The following is a 26094-nucleotide window of genomic DNA, read 5'->3' on the forward strand; positions in this document are numbered from 1 at the left end:
GACACAGCTGTTTTTAAAATTTATGATGTGCCTTTCAGTTCTCACTTTCCTAGGCCAAAAAAAAAAGAAAAAGGCATAATCATTAAGAGAGTTTTCATCTGAAAAAGAATGAGAGAAATCAAGTTCTGAACATGGAGGAAAATTCGGCTTAAGTCACATGTGAAAGAATTCCAGAATGTTTTGGGTTGGAAAGGACCTCAAAGACTATGCCCTTCCATAGGCAGGGACATTTCCACTAGAACGGGTCACTCCAAGTCCCATCCAACCTGGTCTGTAACACTCCCAGGAATGAGAAAATGGCATTTGCTCATTAGCCTTGCCCATGCCTGATGCTGTTGGTGCTGCACAAGTTCAACTTAGGGGCTACTACAGTCAAAAAGCCCTGGGCTCCATTCCACCACTTGGCAGCTCTGAAGCTGAGCCAGCCTTTCATTCAGCTCACAAGAATTCCAGCTTTTCAAAGAATTACATTACATCTTTTTCTGTGGCATGGGAATGGAAAAGTCCTTAATATGACTGACTTGCAAACTCCATCCTCAGGCACGCCCGGATATTAACAGAGGGGAGCACAACAATAATAGCCACAGAAATACGAGAAATGGGTCAAGTGTAGCACTGGTGATTTCAGAGTTCTCACATGTGACACTTCCAGTGAATTGTTTCACAGTGAATTTCACCTGGAAGGGATGGCTAAAGACTGGAGTCACCAGACACATGTCCTTAATGAAACAGCAGTGTCATCCATTACTCACCACCTTTCTGCAGGGAACCAATTCTCTTAGGCAGCAGTTTGAAGGTTTGACTGCTTTGCACACACCAAGAGGCTGAATCAAAACCAAAACGACACAGTAATTCTTCTGGGATCGCTTTTTCCTGCAATCTTTATTTGCCTTCCATTCAGGAAGCACACCCACATTTGACATTTAGATTTAACCCTGGTTTTACAGAACAGTGGTCAATTAATTCAGTGTTTTCAAAGAGCTTTGACAGTCATGACTTCAATGTCCTTGCTCTATATGACTGTCCACAGGGACGACAAGAAAGAGGTTAAGAAACCAAGGAAAACATTTCCACTATGTCAAGTAGTTCAGATCATTCCCACAAACATTCTGTGTAAAGAAAACAAAGCCTCCAGAAAGCTGCCAGTACTAATATCATGAACAAGGAACAACTCAAAACAGGATAAAAACCCAGGAAGAGTGATACTTAAAAACTACAGCACCAACTGATGAAGAAGAAGCGGCACTATCATGTGTTACACGCGGCATGATGCTCTCAGCATTTCACAACCAAACATAGACAAGATGGAGTATCACAGAATCACTGAATGATCTGGGTTAGAAGGGAACTTAAAGACCAGTGCCACCCCTTACCATGGGCAGGGGCACTTCCCTCTATCCCAAGGTGTCCAAAACTCCATCCAGCCTGGCCTTGCACACTGCCAGGGATCCAGGGGCAGCCACAGCTGCTCTGGGCACCCTGTGCCAGGGCCTGCCCACCCACCCAGCCAGCAATTCCTTCCCAATATCCCATCTGTCCCTGCCCTCTGGCAGTGGAAGCCATTCCCTGTGTCCTGTCCCTCCCTGCCTTGTCCCCAGTCCCTCTGCAGCTCTCCTGGAGCCCCTTGAGGCCCTGGCAGGGGCTCTGAGCTCTCCCTGGAGCCTTCTCCTGTGCAGGTGAACAGCCCCAGCTCCGTCTGTAGGACTCTCCCCCCACTGCAGAAAAACACTGTAAATGCAGGCAAGCTCCACTGCAGCGCATTCCGCAGCTCTCCCACATGTCACAGGACCCCTGAGGAGGGCGTAAAACATAATAAAAATCCTGTTTACATGGTACTACAGCACAAGGCCTGTCACAACCCTCACACGCCTGGCAAACACTATAAATCCATGGATACGGAGTTCAGAACAGCAGGAAACAGCAGGAATCCTTCCACGGAACAAAAAAGAAAAAAAGAAACCACAACATTACCCACACACGCACCCCCACTCTCCACCCACCACCATTAGAGGCCGCACAAACACGGATGTAAACACGGCCTGGCGCGGCCAACCCACACGCGGGTCGCTCCCTCGGCCCGGCGCCCGCAGAGGCCGCCCCGAGCCGCCCTCGCTGCCGCCCTGGCTGCCGCCTTACCTTGGGGCGGGCGCGGCCGCGGCGCGGGGGTCGCACGGCCTCGGCCATGGCCCCGCGCGGAGCGGCACCGGCCGCGCAGCGACGGGCGGCGGGACACGCCCCCGCCGCGACAGCCAATCGCGGGGCGCGACGGGCGGCGGGACACGCCCCCGCCGCGACAGCCAATCGCGGGGCGCGACGGGCGGCGGGACACGCCCCCGCCGCGACAGCCAATCGCGGGGCGCGAAGGGCGAAGGGACACGCCCCCGCCGCGAGAGCCAATCGCGGGGCGCGAAGGGCGAAGGGACACGCCCCCGCCGCGACAGCCAATCGCGGGGCGCGAAGGGCGAAGGGACACGCCCCCGCCGCGACAGCCAATCACAGAGCGCGGCTCCGGGGGCGGGGCCGCAGCCGTGAAAGCGGGACGGGGCGGGGTGACACACAGACACTCGTGGGGATACGCAGGCACTCCGTAGTGACACACAGACACTCGTGGGGACACACAGACACTCGTGGAGACACAGACACAGACACTCGTGGGGACACGCAGGCACTCGTGGGGACACACAGACGCTCCTGGGGACACACTGATACTCGTGGGGATACACAGACACTCGTGGGGACACAGACACAGACACTCGTGGGGACACACAGGCACTCATGGGGACACACAGGCACTCGTGGGGACACACAGGCACTCCGTAGGGACACACAGACACTCGTGGGGACACACAGACACTCGTGGGGACACACAGACACTCGTGGGGACATGCAGGCACTCGTGGGGACACGCAGGCACTCGTGGGGATACACAGACACTAGTGGGGACACAGATACTCGTGGGGACACACAGACACTCGTGGAGACACACAGGCACTCATGGGGACACAGATACTCGTGGGGACACACAGGCACTCGTGGGGACACACAGACACTCGTGGGGACACGCAGGCACTCGTGGGGATACACAGACACTAGTGGGGACACAGATACTCGTGGGGACACACAGACACTCGTGGAGACACACAGGCACTCTGTAGTGACACACAGACACTCGTGGGGACACACAGACACTCGTGGGGACACGCAGGCACTCATGGGGACACAGATACTCGTGGGGACACACAGGCACTCGTGGGGACACACAGACACTCGTGGGGACACGCAGGCACTCGTGGGGATACACAGACACTAGTGGGGACACAGATACTCGTGGGGACACACAGACACTCGTGGAGACACACAGGCACTCTGTAGTGACACACAGACACTCGTGGGGACACACAGACACTCGTGGGGACACAGACACAGACACTCGTGGGGACACATAGGCACTCATGGGGACACACAGACACTCGTGGGGACACACAGGCACTCCATAGGGACACACAGACACTCGTGGGGACACACAGACACTCGTGGGGACACGCAGGCACTCGTGGGGATACACAGACACTAGTGGGGACACAGATACTCGTGGGGACACACAGACACTCGTGGAGACACACAGGCACTCTGTAGTGACACACAGACACTCGTGGGGACACACAGACACTCGTGGGGACACAGACATAGACACTCGTGGGGACACACAGGCACTCATGGGGACACACAGACACTCGTGGGGACACACAGGCACTCCGTAGGGACACACAGACACTCGTGGGGACACACAGACACTCGTGGGGACACGCAGGCACTCGTGGGGATACACAGACACTAGTGGGGACACAGATACTCATGGGGACACACAGACACTCGTGGAGACACACAGGCACTCATGGGGACACAGATAGTCGTGGGGACACACAGGCACTCGTGGGGACACACAGACACTCGTGGGGACACACAGACACTGAGTGGGGACACGCAAGCACTCGTTGGGATACACTGGTACTCGGTGGGGACACACAGATACTCGTGGGGACACACAGACACTCCTGGAGACACGCAGGCACTCGTGGGGACACAGAGATGCGTGGGGACACACAGGCACTCATGGGGGACACACAGACACTGAGTGGGGTCACACAGGCCATCCATGGGTACACACAGAGTGCCCATGGGATCACACAAAGTGTCCATGGGGACACAGCATCCATAGGGACTCACAGAACAGCCATGGCAGCTGACCATCCATGGGGACACACAAAGCATCCACAGGGACTCACACAGTATCCATGGGCACACAGACCATCTATGGGGACCCCGCAGACCATCCCTAGGTGAGTGGGGCCTGCTGTAGGGACACAGAAAGCAGCCCTAGGGACCCACAGGTTGTCCATAGAGGCTGAGACACTCCATAGATGACCAGGGCCCACTATAGGGACCCAGAGATCATCCACAGAGACATAAAAACCATCCATAGGGACTGACAGGGGGACACACAGACTGCTGTAGGGACCCATAGACTGCCCAGAGAGACTTACAGAGTCTGTAGTGAACCAGAGACTGCTACAGGGACTCAAAGACTGTCCATAGGACCAACCCAACTTTCTGCTATAGGGAATGTGGGATGAGAAGCCAAGCCCCCACTAGATGGGGAGTATAAGGTCACTCCTGTCTGCCCCGGGCATGAGACTCCAGCACAGCAGGAATGCTGGCTCAGCCCCTGACCAGGAACTGCTGTCCCTCAGAGCCCTGTCCTGGCATCCAGCCATCCCCCAGAGAAGCCGGAGCAGGGCCCAAGGCCCATGGGGAGCAGGAGTTACTTCTCCCAGTGCCCAGGAGGATGAGCCCCCCTAGAGTTCAGTGGCACTTTGCAGAACGCATCACAGTCCTGTTAATGGGCTTTAACAGGTCTCTCTGTGGGACCTAGGGCTTGAGAAGTCTTTACATTACTAGTGTAACCTGGAATATGTAGTATCTATGGGAAAGATAAACTGCGTGTGGAGAAGGGGGAAACCTTTCCCAGCACCCCGATTTTGGGATTACTTCTGTGCTTTTAGTAAATGTGCAATTTTAGCCTCACTGGGCACCTCTAGATCCAGAAAAGCCAAACAGCATCTATTGTGCTCAGTCAGTGGAAAAATCCCAGAAAAGAAACCATACAAGTTTTTGCATAGCAGACACTCTTCCAGGGCAAACAGCCCTGCCTGGTCTGCAGCTCATGGCTAATCATAAGCACTTCTCATGCCATTCTCTTTTGGGGTGTTTTCTCCCACTGCTGTGTTGGTATTGAGCAAGGACTGAAATAAAGGCTGAGCAAGGATGTGATCTTGTAGGCTTCCATCCAGGAGAGACTAGGATGCTTTGCATGGATCACAAACCCATCCCCAACAGAAAGTGAACACAACTTTAAAAAAGAATGCATATCCAGAACACAAGACTCAAAACTTATTTTTTAAAATATATATTTATAGAACTAAGACTACAGCAGGCTCCTTCAGAAGAGCATTTGTATCCTTGGTCTTTCAGAAATAAATATTCCTTGCCATGTGCACTCTGCACAGCTCACAGCTCACTGTGAGGCAGCAGGGCAGATGTTAGAGCTCATTGTCTTCTTCCCCACACAAATAAATCCAATAAAAACCCTAAGGACTGGTGGGCTGAGGCACCTGCTGAAGCCATGCAGATTCAACTTGAAAAACATCATAAAAACAACAAATCCTGTTTCTCCAGGTTAGTGACCTGGCACCAGGTTTAGACAGATAAACTGTGTTTATCCCCATGTCCTGTGTTCCTGTATACAGTGAAATAAGGCTGAGGAGCAGTGAAGCAGCACTGCACACAGGAACATCAGAGAGACCAGCAGCCCTGAGGCACATAAGCTGCTGAACCATAGCCATAATCATATCTATATATGTGGCAACAACAAGGGCAAGAGCTTTCTGGAGATGTGGTCAGAAAAACAAGTTTCATGCTCTATTTGTAGATAAGTTTGTTTCCAGTGGTGCATAGTCAGAACAAGTCAGAAGTTTAGAGAATCATAGAGGTTAATTAAATCATAGAATCAGAGAATCCCAGGATAGTTTGGGTAGGGAGGGACCTTAAAGACCACCTAGTTCTGATGCCTTAAGATTTTAGCTTTTATATTTTTCATATATTTGTAATCCTGCAATTATTTAGGATATAACTCTAAACCCCATACAAAGTGTTAACTACTGCTTTCCCATTTTGGTCAGACTAAACAATTCCTCTCCAGGCTGTGGAATCAAGTACACCTCACTGTCTCAGGCTCTGAGAAATGTAAACAAAAGTGAGTTGAGGGGCAGCAAACTTGGGGTAAATAACTTAATTACCTGAAGCTGTAATTGGAAAATCAACCCCCAATATGCAAATACACTAAACTTACAAAAGTATTAAAATCTGTGACACACTGTCCATTTTTTTGGGTGTAGCCTCTGGGGGGACTTTGTCTGCCCAAAATGTACTTGAAGGCCCTTCAATAAATATAACCACTTTTTATTCCCTTAATTTTGTCTGGCCATTGTTTTTAGGAAGTCCCAAAAAGGCATCAGTTCCAACTCGCAGGGACATCTTCCACTAGACTAGATTGCTCCAGACTCCATCCAGCCTGGTCTCTAGACCTTACCAGGGACAACCTGGTAAACCTAAAACCTAAAAACCCTCATAAGAGAGGTGGCAGCAGAGTTGAATAAATTCCTTCAGATCCTTTCTGGGAACTCCCAGCAGGTTGGGTGTGACACAGCCTCTCCCTGAGGGGATGCAGATCAGCTTCCAGTGTCAGCAGTTAAGCATGAAGCACAGCTACAGCTAAGCCAGATATTCGGTGCAACTGCTGGTGCCCTCTAAGTAAGATTTCTGAGGGATATCAGTAAAATTTGACCTAAATGACAAGTTTAATCCCCACTAATGAAAGACTTCAGGTACAGGCAAGAGCCTTTAGGAACAGGCAAAACTTGAGATCTGAGAGGGATGCACATACCCTGAACAGAAGCCAGCAAGCCCAAAGCATCATGCAGCACTCCTCCCAGCACATACAACTTTTTAGTTATATAGAGACTGGGAGGCCCCAGATTTTCTAGATGGCCACACTTTAGAAGAACTTCAGATCTTTTTCTGACACAGATCATGCCTGTGTCTGGTCCTTTTCTTCCTGGAATGTGAAGATCCATCCAAGGAGTTTGCTGATCACAGACATAGATTTTTAGTAAGCACTTTCTGAATGTACAAATAATTATTGTAGTCCTCAAATATTCTCTTGAAAAGCAGAAGCACTTCATCTCTGTGTGTCTGGGAATAACTGAAAACGCCATCTCTACCACGCTGGTCAGACCAACAGTGTCTTCTGCCTTCTGGAAAACCTAGAGAACAGAATCAACAATGTCTAACCACAGCTACAGTTCAGACAAGCAATGGGAGGGTTGACAGGAGCATCACTTCCAATTAGTCACCTCAAAATGTCATTCCTTAACCAATGGCCTATCTTTCTCCACTGTCCCTCCTCTGTGTAGATTCATCTCATATTAATCCTTTCTTACAGAATCACAAAATGGTTTGGGTTGGAATGGACCATCAGGACCATCTAATTCCAACCCCCATGCCATGGACAGGGACACCTTCCACTATCCCAGATTACTCCAAGCCCCATCCAACCTGGCCTGGAACACTTCCAGGTATGGGGCAGTCACAGCTTGTCTGAGCAGCCTGAGCCAGGGCCTCACCACCCTCACAGGGAAGAATTTCTCCTTTCTAGCTGATCTAAATCTACACTCTTTTAGTATAAACCTTTCCTCCTTGTCATAATACTATCTGCCCAGGTAAAAAATTCCTCCCCCTCTTACATTTAAGCATCATTCAATCAAAAGTGGGTACTTACTGTGACTGTTAGAAACGTACCAAGCTGTAGCCATCAACTGTGGCATAATCAGGCTCCCCTGAAACACAGAGCACATAAAATCCCCTCAGGTTTCCCATGAGAAGTGCTTATTATGTGGCTTTAAACAGAGCAGAAGCACCACACACTGCCATCCATGTTTAAACAGATGGGATGCCAGAGTGAATGAGGCTCAACTAGACTGGGAGAGCTGGGACTGTTCACTTGGAGAAGAAAAGGCTCCAAGGAGACCTTAAGAGTTCCTTCCAGTGCCTACAGGGGGTCCAAAGGAGCTGGAAAGGGACTTTGGGCAAGGGCTGAAGTGACAGCTCCCACGGCCAGAAAGCCCATGAAGCAGTAACTCACCTGGTGCACTGGTCGGGGTGGGCAGAGGTCCCCTCCTGTACAGAAGGAACACAGAGCTGAGGATCTGCATGGCTAAGGGACTCCCTTTGCCCTGGTTCTGCACCCCCCAGCTCCCCTCCCCAGAGCTGGTGGGAGGGAAGTAGGTCTGGCCATCCTGGGCTTTGTGGAGACCTGACAAAGCAAGTCATGGTGGGCTCACCACCCACAGCCCACTTGGCAAACACGGGAATTGAACCTGACACAGTAGAGAAGAGGAAAAATAACCGGAGAGCACTGACCCAGGGAAAAATTCACAAGTGAGCCTCAGGGCATGTCTTTGTACATGCCTTTGCCCAGAGTGAGACATCAGGAAGCCATAATTGTACATGACTCTTCTCTCAGTGTGGCAGACAAAGTGGCAATTCATCCTTAGCATAAGTCTTGGCCCCGGTCATCATCTTGCCCCCGACAGAAAAATCCTTCACTGTGTCCTCTCTGCCCAGCTTCTGTCTCACGAGAATGAATCCAGCTCTGCAGCTCCTCCCTCCACCCACAAATGCTTTTAGCTCTCCTCAGATCTCCTCCTGTGATCTGTCTTGGTGACAAGTCACACCAAGAGCCATGCAAGCATGTATTTTCCTCTAATACCCTTAAGTTAAGCTTCCAATCGACTGAAAGGAATAAAATATGCCTGTTTTGGGGGAGCAAGCATCATCTGCAATAAAACTTGCAGTTGTACATATTACACACCTTACCTTGATATAGGTACAGGAGCTGGACTTCTCACAGGAGTCACATTTCTCTGGGCATTATAGTAGTTTTCATAAACAACAGGCGCTAGGAAAAGTTGACAGTACTGAAGTACAAGCTTCTTACAAACATAAAATACTTGCTATACCAGCATTCAGCTGTTAAGTCTTTCCCCTATCCAAGAAAATGCTTGATAGAAAACTAAAAAAATTTGAGACTATGATCTCCAGGAGCTGTCAAAAGTGGAAGAGACTAGTGTTGCAAGGCACCAAATGAAATGCAAAATGAGTGTTTTCTGCCCACAAAATGATGCTAACCAGAGCAGCCAGCTCCATGAGGAGTACAGAGCAATCAGCATTACTTTCTGAGATTCTATTAAGCTCTTACCTGGAGCCAAACTTCCAGTTTTGCGTAAATTTACAAAAAAGTCAACATCCTTCTCAATGCTGCACATTTCCAAACTCTTGCGAATTTCCTCATATTTCTGCAAAAGGGAAATAAAGTGCTTTTGTATACATCAGGTCAAAAAACAAGGCTTTTTCCCAATTGCTTACCACACATAGGGTGAAAGCCCAGTACTCACACAAGCTTCAGTGTCAAGGGAATAACAGAATCCCAGAACAGTTTGGATTGGAAAGGAACTTTAAAGCCCATCCCATTCCACTCCTTGCCATGGGCAGGACACCTTCCACTAGATCAGATTGCTCCAAGTCCTGTCCAACCTAGCCTTGGACATTTCCAGGGATGGAGCAACCACAGCTTCTCTGGCAAACCTGTGCCAGGGCCTCACCACTCTCAAAAAATGTGGAAATCCCAGAGAAAACCCCGTTTGCAAGAGTTTTGGCCAATCATTCTGCTTGCCCACTAAATGCTGGTGTCTATGGTTATTCATGGGCCACAGCCCAACCCAGATGTAAACACAGCTTAGTGCCCAGGAAAACAAATTAGGCTTTGCTTTCTACAAAGAAAAATTAAGGTTTTCAGGTACCTCATCATTCTGGACACAGCCCAGGGAGAGCTGGTTGACGTGGAGCCAGAGGGCATTACGGAAATAGTTGATCCGCTCGCACTCCTGAGTCTCAAAGAACTGAAACAACACAGACAAAACTGTCCATAACATCTTCAAAACAAGGACAAATTTCTTTTGTCCTGATTGCTTCTCACCCCCATGTGCCACAGCAAAGCTAACTGCCAGGAGCAGTTGGTGCTTGTCTTCTGCAGAAAACTAGGAAGCCATGAGGCCTCTGGCATGCCCAGAGAAGCAATCAACTAATTCAAAGGTGAGTACTAAGCTTGGAAAATCTGCAAGACTAATGTGGAGGGGATCACCCAGCACATTTCTGCCTCTGGGGAGACCAAGCCAGCTCCCTAAAGGCAATACTTATAAATTGCAGAGCAATTTTAAAAGCCACTGGGGATGTATGAAAGCAGAGGTATTTGTTTCCTTCCTGCCTAGGCCTTTTCCAAGTAAGTTTAAATCCTTTTGAAATCTGCTGTCCAGTACACCTCAATTTCACATGCTTTTACACATTTCCATGAACATCCACACTTGTTACCATTTAAGACCTTTGCAACACATGGAGAGGAAAACTTCCACATCATCCATCTACAAAAGTAAAGCTGCTGCTTTCCACTCCCCAGCACAGAATCATTAGGGCTCGAAAATCTGTCTAAGAACATTAAGTCCAACCACTAACCCAGCACTGCCAAGCCACCACTAAACTGTGTTCCCATCTTAGAGGCTTCTAAAGAAGGCAACAAAAGCACACCAGCACAGAGACACCCACACACACTACATGAAACAGACAGAAAATTCAGTTCAAATGGGAAAATTAGAATAGCAGCCTGAAGAGAGATAACTTGGAAGAGATCAGCACAGCTGGGAATGGGAAAGCTGGTTGCAAGCCTGAAGCAGATCTGGGATAAAATCTGTCTTTGCAGTTTCTGTCCATTCCTCAGTCACAGATCACAGACCAGCAGCAGAGCTGCTGCTCAGCCCTCTTGCTACAAGTCTGAAATTCCCCAGTGTGTGCTGGAAATCCCAGAGAAATCCCCAGTGCTGGACCACTTCTCTCTGAGGCAGTCTGCTTCAGGCTGATATACCGACTCAGAGGGGTTCCCATACTACCGCACGGTCTGTGAGACAAAAGATGAAGTGCTCTTGGCACAGTATGCATGTGGAGATGGCTCCACCCACATCCCCAGCCTCTGCTGAAAAGTAATGTAAAGTCTTCCAGAGTTTTGGACAGCCTTCTGAGCAACAAAAGAGTTGTTGAGGCTCCAGGACATACTGGAGTATACAGAGGTGACCACAGCTGTTCAAGATGACAGCCATGCCACACTTGCAAGGAGGTAGTGGGCAAAAATGTCACTACTTTGACTCTGTCAATTTTAGAAGGTGGTGGAAAAATGAAGAGCAGTAATCTTGAAGCAGTGGGGCTTTGAATCCAGAAGCCAATGCTTAAGACACACACACAGGGACTACATCCTGCTGCTTCACTGCCAGAGGAATACAAAACCAGCAAATCTGCACTGTCCCTGAGCCCTGCAGTCAGGATTGCAAACCCAGAGGACCAGGCTGCCATGTGCAGGTGTTTAGGGGCATTTACCTCGCAAGCTTTGATGTGCTCGTTCTGCCACTCATCCCGGATCTTCTCCATTGTGGTCACACTCTGCTGGTAACTCCTGTCTGTGAGACAAATCATATTTTGGCTGAAGGTGTCTCTGCCCATGGCAGTGGGGTTGGAATGAGATGACCTTTAAGGTCCCTTCCAATTTTATGATTCTGTGATTCTATGATTAACAGTCATTAAAAAATCCCTTCACTAGAAGGTAACTCTAGGGCTGGGGAAAAGGCTGGAAAGGATGGGAGATCAGGGATAAAGCAGAAGGATATGGCTTTAGTGGGCTCGTGTAGGCTTCTCCAGGGACATTGCCCACTGCTGCTATCTTGGGCATGTGTTTCCAAGGAGTCATGCCTAAGACTTGGAGCTGACCCATGAACCACGCCACGGCTTCACAATCCGCTGCCCCTAGAAACACTGCCCTCGCCCTCCCAACATGGCCTTTCCACACTCACCAGTATCCTCCAGTGCTGATTTTGTCTGAGCCAGCTTCAGAAACAGCTGCCAAAAATGGGAGAGATGAGGAAGGTGGAGAAGAGGCTGGGTGCATCACCAATAGCACTGCAGCCCCACTGGGGAGCATCACCAGTCTCCCCATCTCACCTCAAAACCCAGAGGTGGGACAAGAGCTGTGAGGCATGAGAGCTGCAAGAAAAGACATCCCTTTCCCCTCCTATACCTTCTCCTGCTGCTTCTGCGTGACCAGGTTGGCGTTGCGGTGCACAGCCTGCTCTGCCTCGTCCTTGTCCCGGCAGCGCTGCTCATACAGACGCTTGGCCTAGGACAGACACCAAACACACCTCATGGGGAGGCCTTGGGGGAGAGCTCAGCCTGAGAGGGAGCAGACTGCCTGCAGAGCAGGGAATGGCATAGAAGGTGCCTGCAGCTTGGGGAAAGCCTCGCAAGGTAGGCTGCTCTTGGATTAGGGTGAAAAGCTTCTGGCAATTGAGGCATGTCCAGAGATGGGCTGGGGAACAGGCAGGAGCATAAGTTCTATGAGAAGCAGCTGAGAGAGCTGGGAAAGGGGCTCAGCTTGGAGAAAAGGAGGCTCAGGGGGACCTTTAGGCTCTGCACAACTCCCTGACAGGATGGGGCAGCCAGATGGGGGTTGGGCTCTACTCTCAGGGAACAAGGGAGAAGAGGAGAGGAAGTGGCCTCAAGTTGCATCAGAGGAGGTTTGGAGTAGATGTTCAGAGAGACTTCTTCACAGAAAGAGTTTTCATGCCCTGGGCAGTGGTGCAGTCACCATCCACAGAAATGCTCCAAAAAGGTGTGGACGTGGCACTTGGGGAGAAGGGTTAGTGATGGGCTTGGCAGTGTTGGGCAAATGGTTGGACTCAAGCATCTTAGAGGCTTTTCCAACCTGAATAATTCTCTTACTCTAACCCATTTGTATCCAACCCTGCAAGGCTACCAGTGGCCATGTCTTTGGCGTGCTCTTCACTGCTTCTGAGCACACCCTGCACACCACTCACACAGACACAGCATCAAGAGTCACAGCAGAGGAGGAAACTCCTTCTCATTTAAGCCTGTCCCAATGCTCAGTGTGGGTGTGTGTGAGTAGCATCAAACCCACATGGCATGAAACAGCAGCACATTTGCTTTACCTCCATGGTCTTCTTGTACTGAAGATTCCTGTTTTTGTGAATCGCCTCCATTATCAGCTCTATCTGTGAAGACAACAGACCTGGGGTTAGCACATCACTGACCATCAAAGCTCCAGGACACACGGTGTCTCAGAAGAGGAAGAGACACAGACCACATTGAGATGTGTTTAAAGACCTTCATCCACCCAAATCATCTTCACAAAACTGATCTTTTGTGCTTCTGCCTAAGACTTGAAATGTAGGCAATTGTAGCCTTTGTGTATGCAAAGGTGCTCTACAAACTAAATCCCAGCAATATATAGTACTGAATTACCTCCACAGACTCTGGCAAAACTGGGAAGCCCACTCCCCTCTGCTAAGTCCAAACCAGTCTCTGGTTCTACCAGTTTTCCCTGGTTTTCCAGACAAAGGAATCTCAAGCCAGAAGTTAAAAGGCTTGGCCATTTTAGCAGCCCCTATGAAGATCATAGAGCACTATACACAAATGTTTTAAAAACATTCCAGTGCTGTGGCTGACCCCAAAAGACACACAGAGAAGATGTGGAAGTGAGAAGACGGAAGTTGAAGGTTACTACACAGTTCAACACAGTTACAACACATAAGAAAGAGCCCAGTACTTCCCAGCAGCACAGGCAGTGGGGGCATGGCAGGGGCTGGGACATGGCATGAGACAGCACCAGGATCAGCCCCTTGCTGGGGAAGGATCAACACCCTGCAGGAAGGTACATCTCCCTGGGGTGCCTGACCTTTTTCCGATGTAGCTTTTGCTTTTCCCTGAAATCCTCCATCTTCTTTGCTTCCTCCCGAAGGGTTTGCGCCAGCTGGATATGACCTTGTCCCACATTGTCTATCTCTGCAAAGAGAAAACAAATTCAATATTTTTATATCTGTATATATATTCCTGAAGAGACTGTACCTCAAGTCAACTTAGAGCACGCCACACATCCCCTTTCAGAAATGTGAAAAATCTCCAGCTTTTTTGAAGCAGCCTCCAAGCAGTGCTCACCAAGGTAAGGATCAGTCCTGCTGGGACCTGCTCCCCAGTTTGAGAAAACTCTCCCCCTCACACAGGTAAATCTAGGCATGTTTCAACACATTGCATTGCCCCAGGCCAGCAGGCAACAGAAAAATGAAGGCTAAAACAATCTCAGGCTCCTCTGGCTGACGGCGAGCAGCCACACTGTGAAACACCGCTCCAGGATCCACCAAGGGAATGGAGCCAAATGGCAGCTCCCAATTCAACCCCCAAAGCTGCTCCAAACCCACAGCTGTGAATTGTCAGCAGTGGTGAGGGCAGAGCCATGTTAGGGAGGTCCACAGGGGCAGCAAAGAAACCTGGATCAGGCAAGGGATGGACTGGGCACAGGATAGCAGAGTGCTCACCCTCCAGGTTCCATCTGATGGTACCATGGCAGGATGTGACACAAGACAATGTACAGTGGCCAAAGCACTATCTTTTAGATGCTCCAGTTAGAATCACAATCATTTAGATTGTAAAAGCCCTCTTAAGATCCTCAAGTTCAGCCATTCCCCAGCACTGCCAAAGTCAAGGCCACCACTAACCCATCTCCCCAAGTGCCACATCCATATGTTTTTTTAATTGATCTGGGGATGGGGACTCCCCCACTGCCCCGTGTCAGGGCTGGACAACTTTTTCCATGAGAAAATTTCCCTAATATCCAGTCTAAACCTGTCCTGGCCCAGCGTGAGGCCGTTCACTCTCCTCCTGTCCCTGTTCCCTGGGAGCAGAGCCCGACCCCTCTGGCTGTCCCCTCCTGGCAGGGGGATGTGCAGAGCCACAAGGTCCCCCTGAGCATCCTTTTCTCCAGGCTGAGCCCCTTTCCAGCTCCTTCAGCCCCTCCTGGGGTTCCAGCCCCTTCCCAGCTCCATTCCCTTCCCTGGACATGCTCCAGCCCCTCAATGTCCTTCTTGTTCTAAGTGCTCAAAGCTGTCCTAGGTTCAAGATATGAGTTACAGTGTCTCTGTGAAGAGTACAAGCCTGTCAAACAAACTCCAGATGAGCTTCCTGTGCACAGCTTCCTATGGACAACATAAATATGACCTCTGAGCTGCAGACAGACCTGAAAGCCCAAGAGATCCCAAAATGATGCCCTGTGGGTCTCCTGTCCCACACATGTCCTGGACCACTTTGTCTCAAAACCCACACATTGGGATGTACCAGGCCAGCAGCAGTAAAGCCTTTGCCTGGCCTCAGCACTGCACAGACTTAGAGATTTCTCTGATATTTTCTTCCCAAGCAGTTGCCTTCAGGATTTAACACTGCCAAGTGTCCTGGCAAACATGAAGAATTACTTACGTTGCTTGAAAACATCAAGGGATCTCTTCAGTGTGCTGAAAAACACAGGCAGGGCATTAAAAAGGGTGGAGAAGCACAGCCAGGCACAGGCATCAACAGAGCACCTCTTACAAAACAGAACTCTCTCAACAATGGCCAAAGTACTTCAAAGCAGACTTACTCATCCTCTTAGTACCGCCACTTTTTCCCCTCTCACAGGTACAACAGTTCACTTGGTTTGACACCTACTTTACATCTTTCTGAGCACTGGATGCTATTAAAAATTCAAAGTTTTGTGACAAATGTTTCTGGCATTTGGAACAATTTGGATTTTCTGGCATTTGGAACATCATTTGGAACAATTTCAACATGGTGCATTTGCGAATGGCTGGAAAAATAGGAAACTTTTCCCCCTATCAATATTGCACAGTAAAGATGGCAGAAACATTTTAACTAACACCTCAATATGCAAGTAAAGTGAAAGACATGGGCATGTATAAAATACAGAAATAAAAGAGGAAGCAGAAGGCACTGAGGGTCACTTGGGAAATGGAACAAACCATGGTGGCCACAGCATGCTGGGCTCTAAAGATGTGCATGGTTTGAGTAAAGAAGTACCTGTACTTCCCTCTGGCTACAAACCTGTCCGGGGGTAACCCAAGGTCTCATGATCCCCAGCTTTCTGCTGACCCACCAGCCCACACCCCCCGGGCATCTACAGTGCTTTGGTTAATCTGTGGCTAAGGGGCATTTGGTGGGCTCCAACTCAAAGCCAATTAGAACCCAACTGGGCACGTCTCATTCATAAGAATGATTTCAGCTCATCTTCTGAATGCCTCAATCACATTTCAATTCTGTTTTGTCTTCCTTCCTTCTCTTCCTCCTTCACTGCTTCAGGGACACCCATAAAAGCAACTATGAACTTACTTCAGCTCTGTCTGCCCACAGGGCTTCTTCTTTGACAAGTTAATGAGCTCCTTGCCATATTTTTCTTCTATAATTGCTCTGTTGAGGAAAGAGAGTCATCAAAGAGAGAAATAATTTATTGGTTTGGTTTGGAAGAGACCCGAAAAGCTCATTCAGTTCTACCCTTTGCCATGGGTAGGGACACCTTCCACTACCCCAGGGTGCTCAAAGCAACATGGCCTTAGACACTTGCAGGATGGGGCAGCCACAACTGCTCTGGAAAACCTGTGCCAGAGAGGGTCCCACCACTCTCACAGCCAAGAATTCCTTCCCAATATCCCATCTAGCCTTGCCCTCTGTCAATGTGTGGCAATAAGTACTCTCTGTACTTGGCACTAATCCTTGGGGAGAGCATCTGAAAAAGAGACCAAATCTCATGAGGTGAAATAAATAACATCTTTGAGGGACCATATTGGAATAAAGGAAGGAGGAAAAGTCACCTCCTGTGTTGCAGCGTAAGAATTACCAGTTCTTTGCAGCTGCTTTGAAATCACTACAGACAACCAGGGCTGGAATTGCTTGGTCAAATGTAGTTCTCTCCATGTGGCCAGCAGAAAGGAAGAAGTACTGCTAGAGGCTGCCATTAGAACATCTACTGGATACAACAAATAACTTTCTAAAATGCCTTAAAAACTAACACAGATGGATACCTCTGTGTGGCTGATTTCTGGAGTTTGGCAGTGGAATTCACCTACCTTAACTCTAAAAACCCCAAAAGCTAATAGGGAAAATGAAAAAAAAATGTATTATAGATGGATTTTTTTTTTTTAATATCCATCAACATTCCCATGAACTTTGAGACAAAACATCCAGCAGGCACATTCTCCATAGCTGGAACTGTGTAACAGCCATGCTGGACAACTGGGCCAAGTCCAGAGAGTGGCAAATTCAGGCCGAACCCCTCTGATCTCCTCCTAGCCAGATACTTCAATGGCAACCTACACCTCCTTCAAGACCAAAGAGGGCACAGGGTGTAAAGGAGCTTTTTGCACTCTGCATCGTCATGGATGAGTGAGACTTGGTTCTCAGGGTCTACTTCCTCATGTGGAAGGTCCAAATTTTCCTGGAACATGGGATTATAGCCTGAACAGAGGTAGGTGCATTAGACACTTTTAAGTGCAGTTCTCCTCCTGTTCATCCCCATTTTGTTTGATCTAGGATGCTCTGTACCAAGTCATGCAGTCAGAGGTTGGTTTTCCCAGCTGTCATTACCAAAATGACATTCATTCAATGTACAGTGTTCTACACTAGACATGCGCTCCTCATATTTAGCCACTGCTAACCAGGTGAACCATAAAGGTAAAATACATAGCTAGATGTATTTTATACATCACCAGCCACACAATCTCTGCTTATGTTATCTCCTCTGATTAATAATAGCAGTACCTAACCCTACCACTTCTTAACACTAAATCTGTGGGGTGTTCAAGCCATGTCTCTCCTAGGCCAGGATCTTCTAACCTGATCTTCTGCAAGTCAAACAGCAAGGAACTTCATGGGACAGCATTTTAAGGTCAGTGAAACATGGCATAAATCAAACTGGGATACCAGGAGAAGGAGTAGCACCACAGCACCATTCCCAGGCTCAACCCAACCTGTTGTCAGAGGCAGCTCCCTACCTTTCCTTCAGAAAGTCTTCAAACTCTTTGCAGTTTTTCCTGCCATCATTCAGATGCTGAATGATGCTGTCGTAGCCAACAGTGCTGGTCAGATCCGTGCTCTGAAAACACAGGAACAGGAGTCATGTCCTTGTCAGTGCAATGCATGGCCACTAGCACCTCCTGAGGCATTTGTACAGGCCATGGCTCAGTGGGAGCAAGCGTGCAAGTGCCTCTTTATGAAATAAAATCTTTTATTTTAGGGGTGGGAGACACTCCAAAATGAGAACAATGGTGGCAATTAGAGACAAGGTACATCTATGCCACCCACACTTGCCATAGACTTATGAAGGGTCATTTTCTTCATATATTGCACAGATGCTTGTAGAAAAAAAGAAAAAGGAAAGAAAAGGAAAAGGAAAAGGAAAAGGAAAAGGAAAAGGAAAAGGAAAAGGAAAAGGAAAAGGAAAAGGAAAAGGAAAAGGAAAAGGAAAAGGAAAAGGAAAAGGAAAAGGAAAAGGAAAAGGAAAAGGAAAAGGAAAAGGAAAAGGAAAAGGAAAAGGAAAAGGAAAAGGAAAAGGAAAATAAGAAAAAGCAGCAACGATGGAGGCTGACTTACTCTGCCCCATTCTTTCCCCATTCCTGTGCATGGCTGCAGAAAAGGAAGCAATAGTAGGAGCAGGAAATAAAGCCCACAAATGTTATCAAGAAACCTGAAGAAGATAGTGGCAGGATGGAGAGATTCAGCAAATGGTTCAAAGCCAGCACAATAGTATGTAGAGATCTGGCATAACAGTGTGGGAAGCAGAAGAGAGGATGTCACAAGAATTTATTCCTGGTACAATAAAGGAGAAGGAACAGGGCTGGTATTTGTGATAAAGGAACAGTTTAATTAAGTGGAATTCCCTATTCAAGTACTTGACTGTCAGTGATCAGAAAGCAGGAAGTAAAGGGGAGATGTGGTGGAGTGGGACTGGCAGAAAATCCACAGCTACCCCAGATCAGCTTTGCATGGGCTGTGGACAAGACTGTGGAGTAGGACCTAAGCAGAAACCAAACTTCCTTTACAAAGTACAAATGCCTGTCCAAGATGAGGTTAGTGAGGTTAGTACTGATAAACCCACAACCAGTTCTCAGGTTCTCCACATCTTCACTAACCAGGTCTGTGAAAAAGAAACACTGCACTGAGTCAGGCAAAACACAGGAACAGCCTCACTTGAATTCCTATCCTCACTTTCAAAGGTCACAAAATGGATGCAAAGCACAACTGCTGGCCATTGTAAGCCCAGGCAGAAGGGAGGGTCAGAGCCCCATCACTGCATGTCCAGGGGCACCCGGAGGGTCCTGCATCCCGCTCTGCTGCCTGGCACTCTTGGGCTCTCTGTGCCAGGCAGAAGGGTCAAGGGGAAACCTGTGCACACATCAATAGTGGGCACTAAGCTCCTTGTTTTATCACTCATCCTCATACAGTAGAAGGATTTAATTCCAGCACGTGTGTTTCCTAAGCACCCAAGGCAGGACCAGACATCAGGGTGCAAGATGTTACATGAAACACAGAATCACACAATTGTTCAAGTTGGAAAAACCCTCCGAGATCATCGAGTCTAAACATTCCCCAGCACTGCCAAACCATTCACCTACCCATGTCCCATTTATATGGGTTTTAAATTCCTCCATGTGACTTTTCCATGGGAGGAACTCCCAGCCCAGATGGAGCTCGGCAGGGTTGTATGGTGTCAAATCAGCCTTTGCAGATGGGACTAGAAATGGGGGTGCAGGACACAGGGAATGGCTTCCACTGTCAGAGGGCAGGGACAGATGGGATATTGGGAAGGAATTGTTCCCTGTGAGGGTGGGAAGACCCTGGCACAGGTTTCCCAGAGAAGCTGTGGCTGCCCCTGGATCCCTGGAAGTGTCCAAGGCCAGGCGGGATGGGGCTTGGAGGGTTCAGGGGACATGCAACTCCATTTGCTTCCTGATTTCCTGCCTGGATTTGCACCCAATGGACTCACTAACAAGAAGGAATTTGTATGCTGCTCGTGATGTTTTGGGGTTTGGCTACACTTTCAGCCAAAAGTGGAGCTAAAATGCTCAACTGAGGATGGGAAAGCATGTCATGATCCTGTCTGAGTCACAGCAAGCTGCTGAGCTTGACGCTTCCTGTCTCAATTTACACAGAAAACCCCTGCAGACACACATCCTGTGAAGAAAATGACAGCGGAGAAATGTTTCAATTAGAAAAGTCCTCTAAGACTGTGAAGTCCAACCACTCCCCAGCATTGCCCACTCCATCACAAACCCATCTCCCCAAGTACCACATTCACATGGCTTTAAAATCCCTCTGGGGATGGGGACTCTCCTACTGCCCTGGGCAGCATGTTGCTAGGATTAATAACCCTTGCCATGAAGAAATTTTCCCTAATATCCAATCCAAACATCACTTGACACAACCTGAGGCCATTCCCTCTCCTCCTGTCCCTGTTCCCTGGGAGCAGAGCCCGACTCCCCCAGCTGTCCCCTCCTGGCAGGGGGATGTGCAGAGCCACAAGGTCCCCCCTGAGCCTCCTTTTCTCCAGGCTGAGCCCCTTTCCAGCTCCCTCAGCCCCTCCTGGGGCTCCAGCCCCTTCCCCAGCTCCGTTCCCTGCCCTGGACACGCTCCAGCCCCTCCGTGTCTCCCTTGGCCTGAGGCCCAGAGCTGTCCCCAGCACTGGAGGTGCCCCAGCAGTGCCAGCACAGGGACGGGCACTGCCCTGGGGCTGTGTCACACCCTGGCTGGGGCAGCCCAGGGGCCATTGGCCTCTTGCCCCCCGGGCACCCTGGGCTCGTGTCCAGCTGCTGGCACCGGCACCCCCAGGGCCTTTCCCAAAGGGTGCTTTCCCTTTCCAGCCCCTCTGCTCCAGCTGGGAGCTGCAGGGGTTGGGTGACCCAAGCGCAAGTTCCACCACTTGCAGCCCCTCACACCACTGGCCTCAGCCCATTGATCCAGCCTGTCCAGATCCCTCTGCAGAGCCTTCCTGCCCTCCACCTGTCTGTCCAACCTTCCCAAACCGAAAGGTTTGGTGCACTGCACACACTCATGGACCACCTCTAGAAAGACCTGTATTTATTTCAACTCTCAGTATGTTTTATCAGCCTGCTTAGAGGAATGCACCAAAAGCTGGTGACTATTTTAGGAGCTGGAAACACTGTGCAACTGTAGCTGGCCATGCTGTCCTTGCCCACAGTCAGTGCAGCCTCAAAATCACTCAGTGTCCGCAGAAGTTACTGAGACGAAGAAAAGTGCTTTATGCTGATCCCTGCAGGGAGCAGGGTGAGGAGAGGCTGCACAAGGCTGCAGCTCCTCCCTAACCCACAACCAGGAGGGTACAACAGGACGGACAAAACTCATTGCAGGGAGGAAAAGGCCTCACTGCAAATCCACCCACCTAGGAGGAGCATCCTCCAGAAAGCAGCTTTTTGATTAGTAATTTTCCATTTGAAGTTTCCTTCCCCTATGCCAGCACCTTCCCTGCTCGTCCCAGAGACACCAAAAGCAATGGGCTATTCTGCCTTGATGCAACTACTTCTTCCCACAAATCCCACCTTGTTCCTTTGAGACAAGGACCTGGGGATTTCACAATGCTGCTGCTAAGTTCCACCAAGACAGTGCCCATTTAGAGAAGGACAAGCAGGGGGAAGGGGAAGTGAAACAGTCACTATCAGTCAGCAGCCAGCAAATAAACCCAGGAACCCAGGGCTGCATCCCCCCAGCCATAGGCTGTTTTAGCAGCATCACTAAAACCACTGCAGGGAGCAGAGCACTGCCTCATTGAAGGCAAAATGACCAAAATTTCACTCTGTTTAGCCCACAGATCAGAATTAGAGTGGTTCTTAGCATTATTGTCATTTCTATTTTTACCATGTGACCAAAGTGAACTGGTAAGACCCAAGGCTGTTGGGTTACCTGAAATATGTGTGAGAACAGGCTTGTGGAAAACAAGGCATGCAGTAAGAAAATGAAAAAAGTGAAAGAAAAGACCTCACATAGTAAAAGAAGAAGTGCAGATTGCAAAAACTAATGAAAACAAAATGTCAGGCTTGCCCAACTCATGGCAATCACTACAGTCAGGGCAAGGGCAAACAAACATGAGCTTTGGGGGTATTTTTGTTTTTGCACAGCTCCCTCACAGGCAGACAGCTCCCTCACAGGCCTGTGAGAGTGAGTGACATGGGAGTCAGAGCACTCAGGTTAAAAATTGTTCAGCTTCAGGCATATTTGGACTTCAATCCCTGGGCAAGCAGGAGCTGCAGTGGGGTGCCAAGGAGCAAACACCTTTATTCAAGAAAATTCACCATCTTGTCTTCAGACCCAAGAGCATGAGCAAACTTCAGAACAGAGAGCCAAGTGGGCCTGTGTTTTCCTGACAGAGCACATCGGGAATATCACACCTTCAGCTCCAGCGAGGAACAGGGGCCATTGCAGAAGCAGACACAGCACCCACCAAAGGAACCAGAACGTTGAGGTTTAAAACTAAATCAGTCCCCAGGTGAGGCTGGAAGCACAGTCCTGCTATCCCAACAGAGCAAAGGGTGGGCTGCAGCTTATCCAAGAATGGTTCGGGTTGTCAGGGACCTTAAACCTCATCCCATTCCACCATTCCATGCCCTGCCATGGGCAGGGACACCTTCCACTGTCCCAGGTTACTCCGAGCCCTGTACAACCTGGCCTTGGACGCTACCAGGTATCCAGGGACAGCTACAGCTGCTCTGGAAAACCTGTGCCAAGGCCTCCCCACTCTCACACTTACTACCGTATTCCCACAAAGAAATCTGGAGGTCATCACTCACAACCAGTCACAGTTCAATACCAAAACTGGCCTAGGTTTTAAGCATTTGCACATTTTTTAGACTTTGTCCCATCAGTTGGAGCATGCTTCTCCTGGAGCACTCCCAAAGAACCCTCCTTCTTATCAGGCTGTCCTAACCACTGAGAAACTTGCTCCAGTCAGAGTAACATACATTTTCCTCAGTATCTAGGGATTCTGCAGGTAGAATGGAATGATCAGCTAACTTGGGAGGGGGTGGGGGGGAAAGACGTGGACATTTTGTTGGACCAGCAGATCTGAAGCTGAACTAGCCTCACCACTAGAGAGCAACGTATGGCAGCATCTGCCACAGGCCCAGCATCACGCCACAATGGCCGTCTTGGTCTCACCTTGTCTGACAGGTGAAGAACATACAGAAGACAAAAGTTGTACCTTGCCAAGCTCTTTGTAATGATAGGACAAAAAATGATGGTTTTAAACAAAAAGACAGGAGATTCATATTAAATACGGGGCAGTAATTGTTTGGATTGTTTATGACTCAGGGTATTAAAACACCAGCACAGGTTACACACACAAGCTGTGGCTACATCATCCCTGGAAGTATTCCAAGCCAGGCTGGACAAGGCACAGAGCAACCTGGTCTCATGGAATGTGTCCCTGACCATAGCAGAGTGGTGGACTAGATGGTTTGTAAGGTCTTTCCCAACTCAAACTGCTCAATATTTCTATGACTATAAGAAATCACTTGTTTCAGCAAAGACTTCTTCTATTTTTGCCTTATACAAAGCAATCTAAGAGGAAAATTGCAGGAGGAAGTGCTTGCCCACTCACAGCACACAGCAGCAGGTGGAAGCTGGATGTGCAGCCCTACACATTCATCTTGATTTGTTTTTTTTCCTTCCTATCCTTATTCACCCCTCCTCCCCAGGCCTCACAGCTGATGCACAGTCACCAGTACATGGTGTGGCAGCTGCTTGGGATGGTACTTGCCTTTTCCATGGGCCCAGTGACTGCAGAAGGGCCTCAGTTTCTCCACTGAGTCACATCCATCACATTCCCATCCAACCTCCACCCCAGCTGCCTGCCTCAGGCACATTTCCTTGGTGAGGGGCCCTGGAGCACACAGGTTTCAGAAAGGACAAAGCCCAGGAAAAATCCCTGGCAGCACCAGCGGTTTAGAGCTCAGCAAGAACCAGGAATTATTCAGAAAATAGTCATGTTCGCAGTAGAAGTGGTCAAGCAGAGATGAGTGCCCCACACAAGACCCCAGATCCTCCTTGTCTTAGGAGCTGGAGACTGCTCCTGTCCTGGTGTTCTCTCCCACTGAGCCCCCTCCTCCCTCCTCCAAAATCCTCCTTCAAAAAGCACCACACCACTGCTGGAGAGGAACAAACCAGGCAGAAACAACCAAAGTATGCCCTGCAGTGAGAAGGTCTTCTTCAATCCAGTGTGTCACTGAGGCACAACAAACCCTGCCTGCTCAGCCTTTCTGGCATCACACTTGTTCCTCCAGCCCAGGAGGTGCTGCCACCACCCTCAAAACCTGTCCTCTGCATCTGCAAAGCAAAGGGAGCACTGTGGAAAACTTCAGTGTAACAAACAGCTGGGAAGCAGCTGTCAGATGCAAAGTTGGCTTTATTCTCAACAACCTGTGTGGGGTCTATGTATTCAACAACGCCATACCAGTTACCTCGTTAATGAGGCTGAGTGAGGCTCTACACTTATTCCTCAACACTCAGGAGCCCCAAACCTGGTGCTTCTCTCCCACATCCTACAAGACGGGAGCTACTTCCAGGCAACACCTGGGAAACCCCAAGCACCATTTACAGATGAGGATTTTCAGCTCCAAAGGACCAAATTTGGTAATTTACTTCCTGGTTGCCAATACCTAGAATGAAGGTTCACCACCAGAGGAACTGAGTAGCCACAGCAGATATGCTTTGCAGCAGATATGTGGATTTCCTGCACTTCTCCTTTTATAAAAGCATAATTCAGACAGAAAAGAATAAATTGTGGTTTTCCCCAAACTGGGTTTTCCTCCATGGCTCAACAGCTGGCAGTAGCACCACACCAAGTGACTTGCTCCTAGATTAGTTCCAAATCAAAAGAACATTTTTCACCATGCTGTCTTTAAGCAGTTCACCAAAAACAAATTAATGATATCAAACCCTTCAGCCTGGCACTGACTTCCTCCAGTAAGGCAGCAGTCACTTGCCGGGATTATTTTGGCTGCATGGAGTAGGCTGTAAAACCACAACTCTCAAGACATGCATGGTGGGCAGTGCCTGCCAGGGATCACAGAATCCCAGAATGTTTGGGTTGGAAGGGACCTTAATGAACAGTTCATTCCACCTCCTGCCATGGGCAGGAACACCTTCCACTATTCCAGGCTCCTCCAAGCCCTGTGCAACCTGGCCTTAGACACTTCCAATGATGGGGCAGCCACAGCTGCTCTGGGAAACCTGTGCCAGTTTTCTATGGACCCAGAGCACTCAGCAAAGTCACCCCACGACCACGACCGTTGGCTTTGAAGCCAGCTCTAACCAGAGAGCAGCGATCCCTCCACCTCTAGCTGCGTCCCCCCGGCACCGGCTGCCTCTGCCCCCGCTGTCTCGGTCCCGCCGTGCTCCCACTCACCCAGAAGTTGTCCCTGAACCGCGCCTCCCGCATCCTGCCGCCGCCGCCGCCGCCGCACTCCGCCGCTCCCTGTCCGGCCCGCCCCGTGGAGTCTCCTCCCCGCACGGGTGCTCCCGCCCCGGGCTGCCCGCGGGTCGAGGAGCGGGACGTGCTGCAGCAGGCGGGTGGGGCCGGCCGGGAAGGGAGGCTCGGCACCGGCGCCGTGGGACAAACCCATCCGCGACGGCCGATCCCGCTGAGCCGCGCGGCTTCCCCAGGGAAAGACGGAGCGCAGCGGGAGCATCTCGACCGGCAGCTGCACAGCCGTGCCCAGCTACCTGCAGTACCCTGCCCGCCCGGCTCGGAGCTTCAGGGATACTTTGGGAAGGTTTCATGGAATCATAAATTTGCTGAGGTTGCAAAAGGCCTCCAAGGTCATCCAGGCCAACCCTTCGCCCAGCACTACCAAGCCCACCCATGTCCCATACATCCAAATCCATAGGATTTTTTAATCCAAGGATGAGGACTTCACCACTGCCCTGGGAAGCCTGTGCTAAGGCAGGAAAACTCTCCAGGTCAGGAAACTTGTAATA

General features: G+C 49.6%; 2 protein-coding genes across 2 annotated transcripts in view; both read right to left on the reverse strand.

Annotated features, from left to right (window-relative positions):
• The window catches only part of EPG5 (ectopic P-granules 5 autophagy tethering factor), a 56465-nt gene extending 54251 nt beyond the window's left edge, over positions 1-2214 (reverse strand). The window contains exon 1 of the mRNA XM_077790117.1: positions 2137-2214. Coding sequence (XP_077646243.1) covers positions 2137-2184 — 48 coding nt within the window. The 5' untranslated portion in view covers positions 2185-2214. The remainder of the gene's footprint in view (positions 1-2136) is intronic.
• Positions 2215-5451: 3237 nt separating this feature from the next.
• Positions 5452-25592, reverse strand: PSTPIP2 (proline-serine-threonine phosphatase interacting protein 2). Its single transcript, XM_031507508.2, has 15 exons — positions 25523-25592; positions 18102-18202; positions 16444-16521; positions 15538-15572; positions 13967-14073; positions 13221-13283; positions 12293-12391; positions 12069-12114; positions 11599-11678; positions 9978-10076; positions 9377-9473; positions 8995-9076; positions 8261-8295; positions 7918-7955; positions 5452-7382 (listed from the first exon to the last, which is right to left on the reverse strand). The coding sequence occupies exons 1-15, from the start codon at positions 25553-25555 to the stop codon at positions 6918-6920; spliced, it is 1458 nt and encodes a 485-aa protein (XP_031363368.2). The 5' UTR covers positions 25556-25592; the 3' UTR covers positions 5452-6917.
• Positions 25593-26094: the final 502 nt, after the last annotated feature.

This window comes from Lonchura striata, chromosome Z (genome assembly GCF_046129695.1).
Source record: "Lonchura striata isolate bLonStr1 chromosome Z, bLonStr1.mat, whole genome shotgun sequence".
In the NCBI taxonomy this organism is placed as follows: Eukaryota; Metazoa; Chordata; class Aves; order Passeriformes; family Estrildidae; genus Lonchura; species Lonchura striata.